The sequence below is a fragment of the Lynx canadensis genome, chromosome E1 (genome assembly GCF_007474595.2).
Source record: "Lynx canadensis isolate LIC74 chromosome E1, mLynCan4.pri.v2, whole genome shotgun sequence".
NCBI classification, from domain to species: Eukaryota; Metazoa; Chordata; class Mammalia; order Carnivora; family Felidae; genus Lynx; species Lynx canadensis.
The window spans coordinates 40,391,529-40,405,337 of NC_044316.2; the positions used below are offsets into that span (position 1 = coordinate 40,391,529).

General features: G+C 39.9%; 1 protein-coding gene across 8 annotated transcripts in view; it reads left to right on the top strand.

The window, feature by feature from the left end:
- ATP6V0A1 (ATPase H+ transporting V0 subunit a1) overlaps window positions 1-13,809 on the top strand; it is a 60,219-nt gene that overhangs the window by 12,819 nt on the left and 33,591 nt on the right. For 4 of the 8 annotated variants that reach the window (XR_004344403.1, XM_030295277.1, XM_030295278.1 and 1 more), the window contains exons 3-7: window positions 4,382-4,460; window positions 5,946-6,043; window positions 6,605-6,733; window positions 12,892-12,995; window positions 13,365-13,491. Coding sequence is in view for 7 of the 8 variants with exons in the window: in XM_030295277.1 (XP_030151137.1) it covers window positions 4,382-4,460; window positions 5,946-6,043; window positions 6,605-6,733; window positions 12,892-12,995; window positions 13,365-13,491 (537 nt within the window). In the remaining variant the exon portion in view is untranslated. The remainder of the gene's footprint in view (window positions 1-4,381; window positions 4,461-5,945; window positions 6,044-6,604; window positions 6,734-12,891; window positions 12,996-13,364; window positions 13,492-13,809) is intronic. The other 4 variants (XM_030295280.2, XM_032595724.1, XM_030295279.1 and 1 more) reach the window with 1 other exon arrangement.

The following is a 13,809-nucleotide window of genomic DNA, read 5'->3' on the forward strand; positions in this document are numbered from 1 at the left end:
TATACACACACACATTATACATATATATGTATATACATATATACATATGTGTGTGTGTGTGTATATATATGTATATATATGTGTATATATATATATTAGATTAAACTCATTTATTAGGTTGTTCACATTTTCTCTATCCTTATTAATATTTGGTAGACTTAAGGCACCTGGGTGGCTCAGTCGGTTAAGCGTCTGACTCTTGGTTTTGGTTCAGGTCATGATCCCAGGGTGGTGGGCTCGAGCCCCAGGTCAGGCTCCTCAGTCAGCATAGAGCCTGCTTAAGATTCTCTCTCTCTCCCTCTGCCTCTTTCTCCCCTGCTAGTGCTTTGTCTCTCAAATTAAAATATATGTATATATTTGGTTGACTTAATATATCAATAATTTAAAATTGTATTTAAAATTTCCTATACATAGATTTGTCAGTGTCTCCTTGTGGTTCTATTAATTTTTGTTGGAAGTATTTTGAGGATGCCTTCCTTGCCCATATGTTTTGGGGTGCCTTACCTGAAACTGGCTGCCGTTGAACTTTGCCTCTAGATAATGAAACCAGTAAAGTTATCAGTCTTGTGGTTACTTTAACTTCAGTGTCATATTTATTGAAGTAGAAATTTCTGAACGAAAGGCCAAGATACTGCCTGCTCAGTGAAAAAAACGTTTTATTAGAAATATCTAAGTTTAGGATTATTGCATCTTCCTGGGAATTGTTCTTATTACCATTTTGTAATGATTCTCTTACTCTACTAATGTTTTTTGCTTTAGATTTCCTCTGTCTAATGTTAATATAATAATACAAGTAATGTCCTTAATAGTTTCTCTATCATCAGTCTGTCTCTCTTACAATTTATTCTTCATGCACAGTGTTAGTCTTCAAAAAAGTAAATTTTTAAGAAGTATTTTTTAAAAATCAGATTATTTGATTCCATTCTGCCTGTGGAATAATTTTTCCCCTTCTCTGAATATATGATTTTTTTTTATGTCTCTGAGTCACTTGTCAAAGTCTTTCTGCTTCATTCTGCCTGTTTCTGCTTGGTGAATTCTGTCGTATCTCCCGAAGTCCCAGCTCTGGTGTTTCCTTTGTACATTTATTCCACTTAGTTACCCATTTTTTCTCATAGTTACTCCTACATATGTTCATTTCTTTCTTTCTTTTATTCTTTTCTTTTTCTTTCTTTCTCCCACTTTTTTTTATGGGTGTAAAATTTATATTCAGTGAAATGCATAGACCTTAAGAGTACAATTTGATGATTTTGGTAAATTTTTATACCTTTGCAACTACTACTCCAGTCAAGATATAGAATATTTCCATCAGCCCAGAAAGATATCTTATGTGCCTGCTTCTGGTCATTCTCCACCCCCTGTAGGTAACCCCTGTTTTGATTTCTACAATCATAGATTAGTTTTGAACTTTATGTAAATGGAATCATACATTGCAAAGTCTTATGTCTGACTTTGTTCACTCAACCTATTGTTGAGATTTATCTGTTTTTTTTTTTTCATTTTTTAAAATGTTTTTTAAATTTATTTTTGAGAGATAGAGCACTAGTGGGGAGGGGCAGAGAGAGGGAGACACAGAATCCAAAGCAGGCTCCAGGCTCCAAGCCATCAGCACAGAGCCTGACGTGGGGCTAGAGCTCACGAACTGCGAGATCATGACTTGAGCCAAAGTCGGACACTTAACCAACTGAGCCACCCAGGCACCCCAAGAGATGTATCTGTTTTTATGTATGTCTGTAATTGCTTCTTTTTTTTATTGCTGAGTAGTATTCCAATACACTACAATGTCTTCATCTGTTCTCCTGTTGTTGGATATTTGGAACATTGCCATTTAGGACTATTATAAATAAAGCTGCTGTAAACATTTTTTTTTTTTTAATTTACATCCAAATTAGTTAACATATAGTGCAACAATGATTTCAGGAATAGATTCCTTAATGCCCCTTACCCATTTAGCCTATCCCCCCTCCCACAACCCCTCCAGTAATCCTGTTTGTTCTCCATATTTATGAGTCTCTTATGTTTCGTCTCCCTCCCTGTTTTTATATTATTTTTGTATCCCTTCCCTTACGTTCATCTGTTTTGTCTCTTAAAGTCTTCATATGAGTGAAGTCATATGATACTTGTCTTTCTCTGACTAATTTCACTTAGCATAATACCCTCCAGGTCCATCCACGTAGTTGCAAACAGCAAGATTTCATTCTTTTTGATTGCCGAGTAATACTCCATTGTACATACATACCACCTCTTCTTTATCCATTCATCCATCGATGGACGTTTGGGCTCTTTCCATACTTTGGCTATTGTTGATAGTGCTGCTATAAACATGGGGGTGCATGTGTCTCTTCGAAACAGCACACCTGTATCCCATGGATAAATGCCTAGTAGTGCAATTGCTGGGTCGTAGGGTAGTTCTATTTTTAATTTTTTGAGGAACCTCCATACTGTTTTCCAGAGTGGCTGCACCAGTTTGCATTCCCACCAACAATGCAAAAGACATCCTCTTTCTCTGCATCCTTGCCAACATCTGTTGTTGCCTGAGTTGTTAATGTTAGTCATTCTGATAGGTGTGAGGTGGTATCTCATGGTGGTTTTGATTTGTATTTCCCTGATGATGAGTGATGTTGAGCATTTTTTCATGTGTTGTTTGACCATCTGGATGTCTTCTTTGGAGAAATGTCTATTCATGTCTTTTGCCCATTTCTTCACTCGATTATGTGTTTTTTGGGTGTTGAGTTTGATAACTTCTTTATAGATTTTGGAGACTAACCCTTTATCTGATACGTCATTTGCAAATGTCTTCTCCCATTCTGTCGGTTGCCTTTTAGTTTTCCTGATTGTTTCCTTCGCTGTGCAGGACCTTTTTATTTTGATGAGGTCCCAGTAGTTCATTTTTGCTTTTTGTTTCCCTTACCTCCAGAGACATGTTGAATAAGAAGTTTCTGTGGCCAAGATGAAAGAGATTTTTGCCTGCTTTCTCCTCAAGGATTTTGATGGCTTCCTGTCTTACATTTAGGTCTTTCATCCATTTTGAGTTTATTTTTGTGTATCGTGTAAGAAAGTGGTCCAGGTTCATTCTTCTGCATGTCGCTGTCCAGTTTTCCCAGCACCACTTCGTGAAGATACTGTCTATTCAATCGGATATTCTTTCCTGCTTTGTCAAAGATTGGTTGGCCATACGTTGTGGGTCCATTTCTGGGTTATTCTGTTCCATTGATCTGAGTGTGTGTTCTTGTGCCATGCTGTAAACATTCTTGTACGAGTCTCTGTAGACATGTTTTCATTTCTCTTAAACAAATATCTAGTAGTGGAATGCTTAGTTGTGATGTACCTAGGGATATGTTTAATTGTATAAGAAACTGACAACAATATTTACTTTTTTAAAGTAGCATTTATCACAACAAATTGCATTTATTAGTTTGTGTCTGTCTCGTCCATGGATCTGATAGCTCCTCAAAGCTTGGACATATCCTTTTGTACTTATAACAGTGCCTAATACAGTAGTGTATATATGGTGCTCCATAAATGTTGAGTGAGTAGCTATAGTTCTTTATTGGTATTACTTTTATGGAATTTATCACATGCTCTTGTTGGTTGTGTGTATTTTTTTTCTTTACTAGATTTCAGGCTTCTTAGTAAGTAGGACCTTGTTTGTGTTTCCCAGAATATCTGTCACATTGCTTTGAAAATTACTTGTGATGTGTGAATGAATAAACCAGCCTGTCTGGTAGGAAGTGAAGATCCTGGGACAGAAGAATAAAAGATGTTTGCCTTTTGTCTCTTCTGATTGGGAGGAAGAGAAGGAAAACTGGGCAGAGCTTCTGGTATACATCATTGCTCAAGTTTTTGGCTGGGGGAGCTCACTGAGACTTTGGCCTGGGAGGACCATCTTGTACCTTGGTGCTTTGTCTAATTTGCCTCCATTCCAATAATGTCATGCCACAGTGAGAGAGGGGTTTTTATCTTCAGTTGGTGTGATTGGCCCTGAAGAAGGTTATATAGGACAGTAGACCATTTTTGCATCGTATGATTGCATCATACACTGACACAAAATTAGGTTTTACTTTGCAGAATGTGTTGCTTGTGACACAGAGGAAATAGATGCAGTATTTAAATATTTGGGGAGCACCTGGGTAGCTCAGTTGGTTAAGTGTCCCACTTAGGCTCAGGGCATGATCTCACAGTTTGTGAGTTTGAGCCCCACATTTGACTCTGTGCTGACAGCTCAGAGCCTGAAGCCTTCTTCAGATTATGTCTCCCTCTCTCTCTGCCCCTCCCCCGCTAGTGTGCATGTGCGTGGGCTCTCTCTCTCTCTCTCTCTCTCAAAGATAAATAAACCTTAAAAAAATTTGTTTTAAATATTTGGTATTGTGTTCTTATTTTGCAGTTAAATCCAGATGTGAATGTTTTCCAGCGGAAATTTGTGAATGAAGTTAGAAGATGTGAAGAAATGGATCGAAAGCTTCGTATGTGCATTTTGGTCCTGTATGATGTTCCTATAATGAGTCATTTGTCTTAAATTAGAGATGCTAGTCCTCTTAACAAAACGAGAAAATACTACAGGAGAAAAAGAAAGGAGGAATAGTCTTGGGATCTTGATATTAAGATGAATTTCTCATGTACAAGTGGATTTTATGGTATTGGGGCTAGGTGGTGCTTAATGGAAACTTTGAGATGACAAGATTGCAAGCTGAACACATTGGTTATTTTTTATGGGAAGGGTTTTACAGCTACTGCTATAGCTATTGCATTATAGAATTCTGAGAGACAGGACTCAGACCACTATTTTTATTTTATTTTTATTTTGTTTTATATGTTTTTTAATTTAAAAATATTATTTATTTATTATAATTTTTAAAGATTTTATTTTTAAGCAGTGTGGGCTTAAACCCACAACCCTGAGATCAGGAGTCGCACATTCCACCGACTGAGCCACCCAGGCGCCCACCATCTATTTTAGATATCAATATAACCACCTTTTAATTTGAGCTTTTTATGAAGGAAGAAACTAACACATTTATCAGGGTACTGTTGAGAGTTGGGGAGTGCATAAACTTTATTTCATTCATTCCTCACAATATTCCTTCAGTTGGGTATTACCTCATTTAATAAATTAGGAAGCCAGGATGCCTGGTTGGCTCAGTCAGTAGAGCATCTGACTCTTGATCTCAGGGTGGTGAGTTTGAGCCCCACATGGGGTGTAGAGATTACTTAAAAAATAAGTATTAAATAAATAAATAAACGGGGAAACCAAAGATCAGAGAGGTTAAGTGACTTGCCCGGGAACATAAGCAGTTGTACTGGAACCAGTATTTAAATCCAGGTTGTTCTCTCTGGCTCTGAAACCCGTGATCTCACTACTATAATATGCCCGCTTTTAGTTAGCTGATTGGTGAATTTGGTCCCTGCGCTAAAAAAGTTGCTAGTTGCCACTTTTCTCTTCTGGTATTTTGGGACCTTATTCCGTGTCGTGCTTTTTGGGTTTTTGTGTTGTTAAAACTGATCTGATTGTTTTTCAAGTTTAATGAAACGCTTTTGATCTGGAGTTGTCTCACGAGTTTGCTAAATGTCAAATATTCTATTGAATCACCCTGTTCTGTAACTCTGTTCTACAACAGTATCTACAAGCAGAACCATCATACTCTGGGGCAGTAGTTGCACAGGGTGGAGAACTGAAGCAGATGAGGTCCAGTTTTAAGATCAAAAGAGGAAAGGAAGACAGTAGTGGGATGATGATCCTCTCTGGGGTAGCTGCGGTTGTTATAGAGTGTGCAGTGGAGGAAGAGGAACGTGGAGAAAAAAAGGATTTACATGTTCTGCTTCTTTTATATGAGAGTATCTTTCTGGGAATGAAGCTCTTTTTAGCCAGGTTTGGGGTCTTATTTTTTTTCTCAGATACTGGCAATTCCAGGCCTATGCTATACATGAATATTTTGCTTCTGTCATTTTAGGATTTGTTGAGAAAGAAATAAGAAAAGCTAATATCCCAATTATGGACACTGGTGAAAACCCAGAGGTGCCCTTCCCCCGGGACATGATTGACTTAGAGGTAAACAATTCTTCTGAGGAAGCCAGAAGTTTCTTTCTACTTAAGTGCAGAAATTATTTTCCTGTGTGGGTGGACAGTAGAGGAATTCTTGCTGTCCTTGTCCACATTGTCTCTTGCTTGTAAATATCTTGTGAAAACTTACTATAGAGCACTATCTTGAACAGTATCACATGCCACCAAATAAGTGTTTACTGCCTTATCGAAACCTTATTGGATTAACACCAACTTATCTAGTAATTTATTCATCTCATAGACTAAATGAATAACCAGTAGAGTTTTCAGTATTTATTTTTTTCCATCCAGAGTCCCCTGAGAAATTCAACTGTGTAATAGAACCTATAGATAAAGACAGATGATGTTAAGCAAAAAAATTTCATAAAGAAAGTTGCCCTGGTAAAATCACACATTTGCTGGGTAGATATAAAATTACGTTTGAACCATCAGGGTGGCCAAGAGTTCTGTGGGATGGATGAATTCATCCGTCTTTCACATCAAGCATATTGAGCTTAGTTTGAGTTAATAGTTTGATTTTATTTATTTATTTACTTATTTTTTCTGTAGGCCAATTTTGAAAAGATTGAAAATGAACTGAAGGAAATCAACACAAACCAGGAAGCTCTGAAGAGAAACTTCCTGGAACTGACTGAATTAAAATTTATACTTCGCAAAACTCAGCAGTTTTTCGATGAGGTCAGACTATTGTTTCTTTTAGTATTTGAGCAGCTGATATTATACCTGCACAAGTGGGCCATGCTGTTATTCCAAAAATTATTTTAATTTGCTAGTTTGAAAGCAATACCATTTTCGCACTGTTTTAGTTGAAGGAATGTCAGATTATGTTCCATTTCTCATGCAGTACACAGCCAGTCATGGTTTTGTATGCTTTTGCATTTTCTGCAATTTTTCATTACAAGATGGGGAAAGGAACCCGAAAGTAGTTGTATATATTATAGTTGAAATTTTGTCATTATATTTTGAGGTAAGTAAATGCTTAAGGTAAAAGTTGAAGCAACAAGAAACATTCAGTCATACATGAAATTATAACAAAGGCTTAACCTCCAAAACTTTTATCATCAAATTTTTATTTTTATCTTATTCTCCATGTTTGCTTATCTACCATGAGTACATTTGTAACAATCCACATAGCACAAGTCACACTTTAATTTTTCAAGAGTTTCTCGTTATGTTCTATGGAAATAGAACTGGTAGGATGCCTATTTTGAAATTCCCGGATTTTCATGGAAACTCAGTCACACTACCTTATAGGGAAAAATGTTAAGTCAGTTTCTAGGTTAAAAATGTAGGTGATGATGACAGATGACAGTTTGCTGAGGTGAGCCCACAGAAAGGCTTTAGAGCAAGACTTTCAGAAGGATTCCTTCTCCTCATTAAATGTGGAGAGGAGTCTTAGCTTTGAGCCTGGACTTGGCTTTGTTGATGGCCTAAGGTATCGAGAATTCTCTTCTTTTACAGCAAGGTGTCTTTGCCACCAGATTAGCAATATCAGACACTTCTGCTACTGTTCCAGCGACTCTTTAGTGTGCCTTCCATAAAGTTCTTTATATTCTTTGCTCAACAACAACAAAAAAATTGGCAAAGCTTTTTAAAAAAAGAGGGCCCATTTTAGTTAGCATCTGATGTATTCTCAGTTCCATTTTTAATATCGGTCTTTTAAGGACTGGAGCAGGGGCTCTCTAACCAGCAGCATGAGCCTCACCTGGGAACTTGTCAGGATGCACATCATTAGTCCCCACTCCAGATTTCAGACTTGGTGAATCAGAAACTCTGAGGGTGGGGCCCAGCAGTCTGTTTTCACAAGGTGACTCTGAGGGACAGTGGTTTGTGAACCCCTGGGCTGGAGAACGTCAGCCAAAAATGTGACACATTCCTCAATAACTAAAGATGGACTCAGAGAAGCCATGCTAATTAAAAAAAATCTATTGGGGAAAGGGGCAAAAGCTCATATGAACTTAATTGCCTGGTCATCCCAAGAATCAGAATCTGGCTATATGTCAAGAGAGGTTTGGTGTGAATATTCGGCTTGCTCACTGAGTTGAGAATTTTGAGACTGATGAGGACTTCTTTCACCAGTCCCGGATATCTCATCGAATTAGAGGTTGTGGGACAGTGTGATTAACTCTTTCCAAGTGTTTCAGGTCTTTTGCAACAGGCATGGCCACTTATGTCTCATGGTTTTAATGAACAGATAATCTGGAATTCTAGTTGCTCATTGCCTAAACATCAGTGTATTTATATTCACTAATTCACTGAGCATTTAGTGAGCACCTACTCTTCGTGAGGCACAAGATGAGTAAGGCATGGCCCCTGTGCTCAAGGAATGTATCACTTAGTCATATCAGAAAACATCCCAGGGCACAGTGTCTCCATAGGCTCACAGATGTGTGCTTTCCTAAATGCGTCCAAGCTGCTCTCTCACAGATCCAATTTGAACTGGCCGCAGAATCGAAGCTCAGGTACTTTTAACATCATTTGGGGCTTAATTCTTTTGCCCCCCCCTTTCCCTTTTGATATAGCTTTAGTTTATTGCTGGGATGTTGCTGAAATGTATGACAATGTCTTTCTTAACCTCCTGAGTTTAAGGAATAGAATAGGCTTCTTTGTCTAGTTCATTCTGGAGAAATTCTGAATAAAGACTGACAGATGGACTCCCTTATGAGCAATAGTTACTTGAACTGTTTTTTTTTAATGTTTATTTCTTTTTTGAGAGAGAGTGTGCGCACATGCACACGAGTGGGGGAGGGGCAGAGAGAGGGAGACAGAGGATCCGAAGCGGGCTCCGCACTGACATCAGAGAGCCTGATGCTGGGCTTGAACTCACAAACCTTGAGATTGCGACCTGAGGAACATTTGGACGCTTAACCAACTGAGCCACCGAGGTGCTCTGTTACTTGAACTATTAATGTTATTAAAAAGAAAATATTAAAACAAAATAAGAGAAATTACTTGGAAAGATAACCAAAGTGTTAAAATCATAAGTTCTTTGTGAGTAATAAGTCTAAACATGAAACCCCCATGCTGAGAAGGCAGGCTGGAAGTCTTTACGACCTTCATGCCCAGTCAATCCATGGTGGGTTGTTTTCCCTTTATTCACGCAAAACATTTCTTTTCTTTCTTTTTTTTTTAATCTCTGAGTACTTTTTTTTTTTTTCAACGTTTATTTATTTTTGGGACAGAGAGAGACAGAGCATGAACGGGGAAGGGGCAGAGAGAGAGGGAGACACAGAATCGGAAACAGGCTCCAGGCTCTGAGCCATCAGCCCAGAGCCTGATGCGGGGCTCGAACTCACGGACCGTGAGATCGTGACCTGGCTGAAGTCGGACGCTTAACCGACTGCGCCACCCAGGCGCCCCAAATCTCTGAGTACTTTTGAGCCCAAGTCCTGGGCTGTAAGAGGTTCTTTGACTGCTCTTGTCCTCAACCCCTCTTGTTCCTACACCCTCACCGTAGTGTAGGGAGGTTTCTGGCAAGAGCCACTCGGCCTTTCCTCTCTGAGTGCACGGTCAGTGCCTTGCCTGCTCCTGCCACTGGCTCAGAGGTTCAGCCAGGTCCCTCTCAATGGTGCCTGCCCTGCTATTGCCAAGCACCAGTCTCAGCTGTCGCTGCCATGGCAGGTGATAAGACCTCACAGTGTAAGTGCATCTGGGCATGTGAGTGTGCACGTTAAATAATGCAAAAGAAAAAGAAACATGGGACCCTCAAATCTCAGAAATGGCACTTTTTGCGTGAGATTGTCTTCCATGCCTGAAATCACAGTTTGCAAACGGCCTAAAATACAACCAGTTTTGAGTCCTTCTTTTTTATATAATTTGGTGAACATGATCAATAATTTATAATAATGAGTTAGCAGAAAATGGCCAAATCGGGAAAGGGTTCTTTCCGTCTTTAGGCATAGCGGTCATGATTGGCAAGGCATCTGGAAGGGGAAGAGTAAGCGTAAATTCGATATTCTTATGATTTAAGATGATTACAAATTCAACTTAGCCATTTCTCATCCAGAGCAATTAAAATGACTTGTTAATGATTATCCTTTTCTCAGTCTTCTTGCTTATGAAGAACTGTGAGAGCTGAAGAGTGCTCTCTGCATCTTTTACCATAAGCATCCTAGCCCATGAGAACGTAAAGAAGACTGGAAAAGTAATGGTTAATGGCATGCAGGTTCCTGCCTCCTTTCCTCCTGAGTCTTCCATCCATCTGCTCTTCTTTACTTTTCTTTCCCATCTGCCTTCTCCTTTGGGGCTTGGGTGAATACCGGAAGTGATGAAATGCGATTTCTCTCTCACTGGAGATGGAAGTAAGAGTGTTTGCTCTTGGTAATTAATGCAGCTGGATCCGGATGTGCTACTTCTATTTCAGTGTAGACAGGGAGCCTCAGAAATTCTGCCACTTCCTCTTTCAGGGCATGGTTTCAGTGTTCCGACTGGGGGAAAGGGTAAACCAGAGAGCATAGCAAGTCATTTAAAGGCACGTTGGCAGTGTTGTTATTGTTATTAGGGAGCCCAGAATAGGATTTAGGTACCCCACAGTGTGGTTTTAGAGATTGTTTTAAAGGCCCTCAGTGAGCGGTCTGGTCCTCCTAGTTCCCCATGAGGCCCAATTATTTTATTAAAAAAATTTTTTTTACTCCCCTCTCTAAGATTTAGGATTCTTAAGTATGAAGTGGTGAGATTATTAATTAGAATATCATCACAAGTTTCCATTTAATTTTAATTCCGCTGGGTCCTTTTTGTGCCCAGAGTCCCCAGATGCAGTTTTCAGAGGAGTCTAGTTGCTCAGCACTTTTTGCTGTTAGAGCGGTTGTCCCCTTTAGAGCACATAGGCTTGCACTGAGTCTGATCTTCTGGGTTTACTTTAGCCAGGCCTTGTGAACCGCGTAGGGAAGTAGGCCGGAGTCTTGTGTGTAGCAGTCAGTTTCACTGTTTTTCACCAAGGGACATCCCAAGAACCAGTTGAAATGAGGTAGTCGTCTAGATCCTTAAAATAAGTTGCCTGTGGCTTGCAATAAGCCGATGTGATATTAGGCAGAAACAAAAAAAGCCCCCTAAATTTCCACTTGAGAGCAAGTGGAAACCTGTGCCCCCATTATCTCATCTTAAACTTTTTCGTATATCATGACAATATTTCTCTGCCCTCTGGCATACTCAAAGCCCGCCCTACCTTTTCTTTCTTTCTTTTTTTTGAAGGGGGTGGGGAGTTGAATGTTGATCCTGCATCAACTTTTAGATTTCACTTCCCCAGAAAATTGCTTTCTCTTTTTTAGGTTCTCAACCTAATCATTTGGTTTATATTCAGGTTTATTTATACTCAATCCTAAAGCCCTCCCCCACCCCCCTTAACTTTACATTTCCTACGACTTACCAAGTGAGGTTCCCGTGATCAATTTTTTGATCACAGGGTTAACAGGAATAGAATGTTTGGAATGAAGATGATAGAGAAAAATTCTCCTGATTTTTTTGTTTAGTTCTGCTTTTGAAAAGGAAGATTTTTCTGGCATAGTTCTTGTCTTTGGTCAAACAAATAGTGCGTGGATATTAAAGTTGAGGAGATCAGGCGGTAGAGAAGTTGATTGGCCTTTATTTTTTAGAGAGCTTCTCAGACCTTCCTGATTGGTAAGAATAAAAGGTGTTAGAATGTGGTGGGTAGAGAGAGTCTAGGAAGTATAGACCTCCATCTGAGAAGGTCCCTCTCCTCCTTCATTTCATTGTATAAACTGTCGTGGTGGAAATCATTTTAAATCTAAACAATTAAATTAGCCCACATGTTCTATATTGGCTTATGATTGGTTACTTTTTCTCACTTGATTTAGATTCCTGGCTTCAGCTATGTTCTCAGTGACCCTTAAACTATATAGCCTAACATGAACTTTTTAATATTCCTAGATTCGTGGTTAGAAATGAAGGCATTCAGATAGGTTTTCACTTTTTCTTCCCTTTATTGATGCAGTCAAGGCCAGGCCTGCCCAGCCAATATGCTGCTGCTTCTTTTGGAGAAAGAAATACTAGGGGAGAGGGGCAAAGGGAGAGAGAGGATCTTAAGCAGGCTCCACACTCATGGAGCCCGACACGGAGCTTGATCCCACCTCTCTGGGATCATGACTTGAGCTGAAATCAAGAGTCAGACACTCGTCCAACTGAGCCACCCAGGCACCCCGAAAGAAATACTCTTTAAAGCCCATGGCTTGGAGCATTTTTTTTACAGTGGCCATGCTGAAAGTTTTCGTGTTCTGAATTTTGAAGAGCATGGAAAACCCAGTCTCGTGGAGACGCCCCTTCCGCCTTTCTCCAGTCCACACTGTGCTCAGGACAGTGGCGGTGCCTTGCTTTTCTCCTTGGAAAGAGAGTCTCCATCTTTCACATTCTCACACAGGGAAAATTTTAGTTTGTAGCTACCTGGAAATTTGATGTTGAGAGTATCTTCAGAGCTGCTTTGGTCTTGCTGAAAATGAAGAAACGTTGCAGCTTCCATCCGTATGCAAAGGTATTTCCTGGTACTTTCATGGCTTATTCAGGGAAACAGAGGAAAAATGGTTTCCACCTAAGTAACAGATTTATACATGTCATCATTATTTAGTGTTTTTTCTTTATTCCTTATTTCAAAAACCATTTCCCCAGATGCCTTTACTGGGGCTACAAAGCTTTCTTTACCTCTTGTTTCTTTTCTTTGTTTTCTTCCCCTATTCTTGTCTTCTTTTTGTGGCTGTCTTCTCTTTTGGTGGTTTTTTTTTTTTTTTTTTTCCCTCGTCTTTATTTTCTGAACTTATCTCCCGGTTCCTCGTTCCCTGCATGCCACTAACTATTTTCATTAGATATTAATTGATTTGTGAATTCAGGCTGAATTGCATCATCAGCAGATGGCGGATCCAGACTTGTTGGAAGAGTCCTCGTCCCTCTTGGAGCCGAGTGAGATGGGAAGGGGCACACCGTTAAGACTTGGGTAAGTACTACTGCAAGCCTCCATATGTCAGTGGGGTCAGTTCATTTTTGGGGGGGACGGGGAGCAGCGGTCATGTTCATTGTTGCTGTTCAAGAGTGGTGAGGCTGGCCCGTTCACTTGCTTCCAGGATGTGTTCTCTTCTGAGCCTCTTGAGAGGTGTTTCTAAGTCACTTGGATTCAGTTCCTGATTTGTCCTGTCAACCCTATCCTGGGGTCCAGGAATAAGACTTTGGGAGCCCTTTTGGCGTAACATTGCATAGCCTTGTGTTTGTCGTCCGTGCCCCTCTCCTCTCGCTTCCCTTCTTTGTCTTAAAGCCCTCTGTCCCGTGGCATGGAATCGAGTTCCCCATCTGCCTCTTCTCCCCACAGCTTCGTGGCTGGTGTGATTAACCGGGAGCGCATCCCTACTTTTGAGCGCATGCTTTGGCGGGTGTGCCGGGGGAATGTGTTCCTGCGACAGGCTGAAATCGAGAACCCCCTGGAGGATCCTGTGACTGTAAGACTAGGAAATTGTGTCCCGTGGAGTAGGTCTTGTAAAGGGAGCCCAGAGCAGTGACACTGCATGGTACCACCTGAATCTGACACTCCCACAGAGGAGCCCTTATGTTTACTCCTGCTTTGACTTGCACATTTGAAATACTGCTCTTTTCCTCTTAACTCCCATCGTGTGTGTACAGATGATGTATACTGACATGTGCCTGGACATTTTCAAGCCCCACTTGTGTAGGTATTATTTGGATTATAAATGTGTTTTTTTCCAGTTATCTTAAACCTCAGCTTTATTTAAAAAAAAATTTTTTTTTTATGTTTTTAT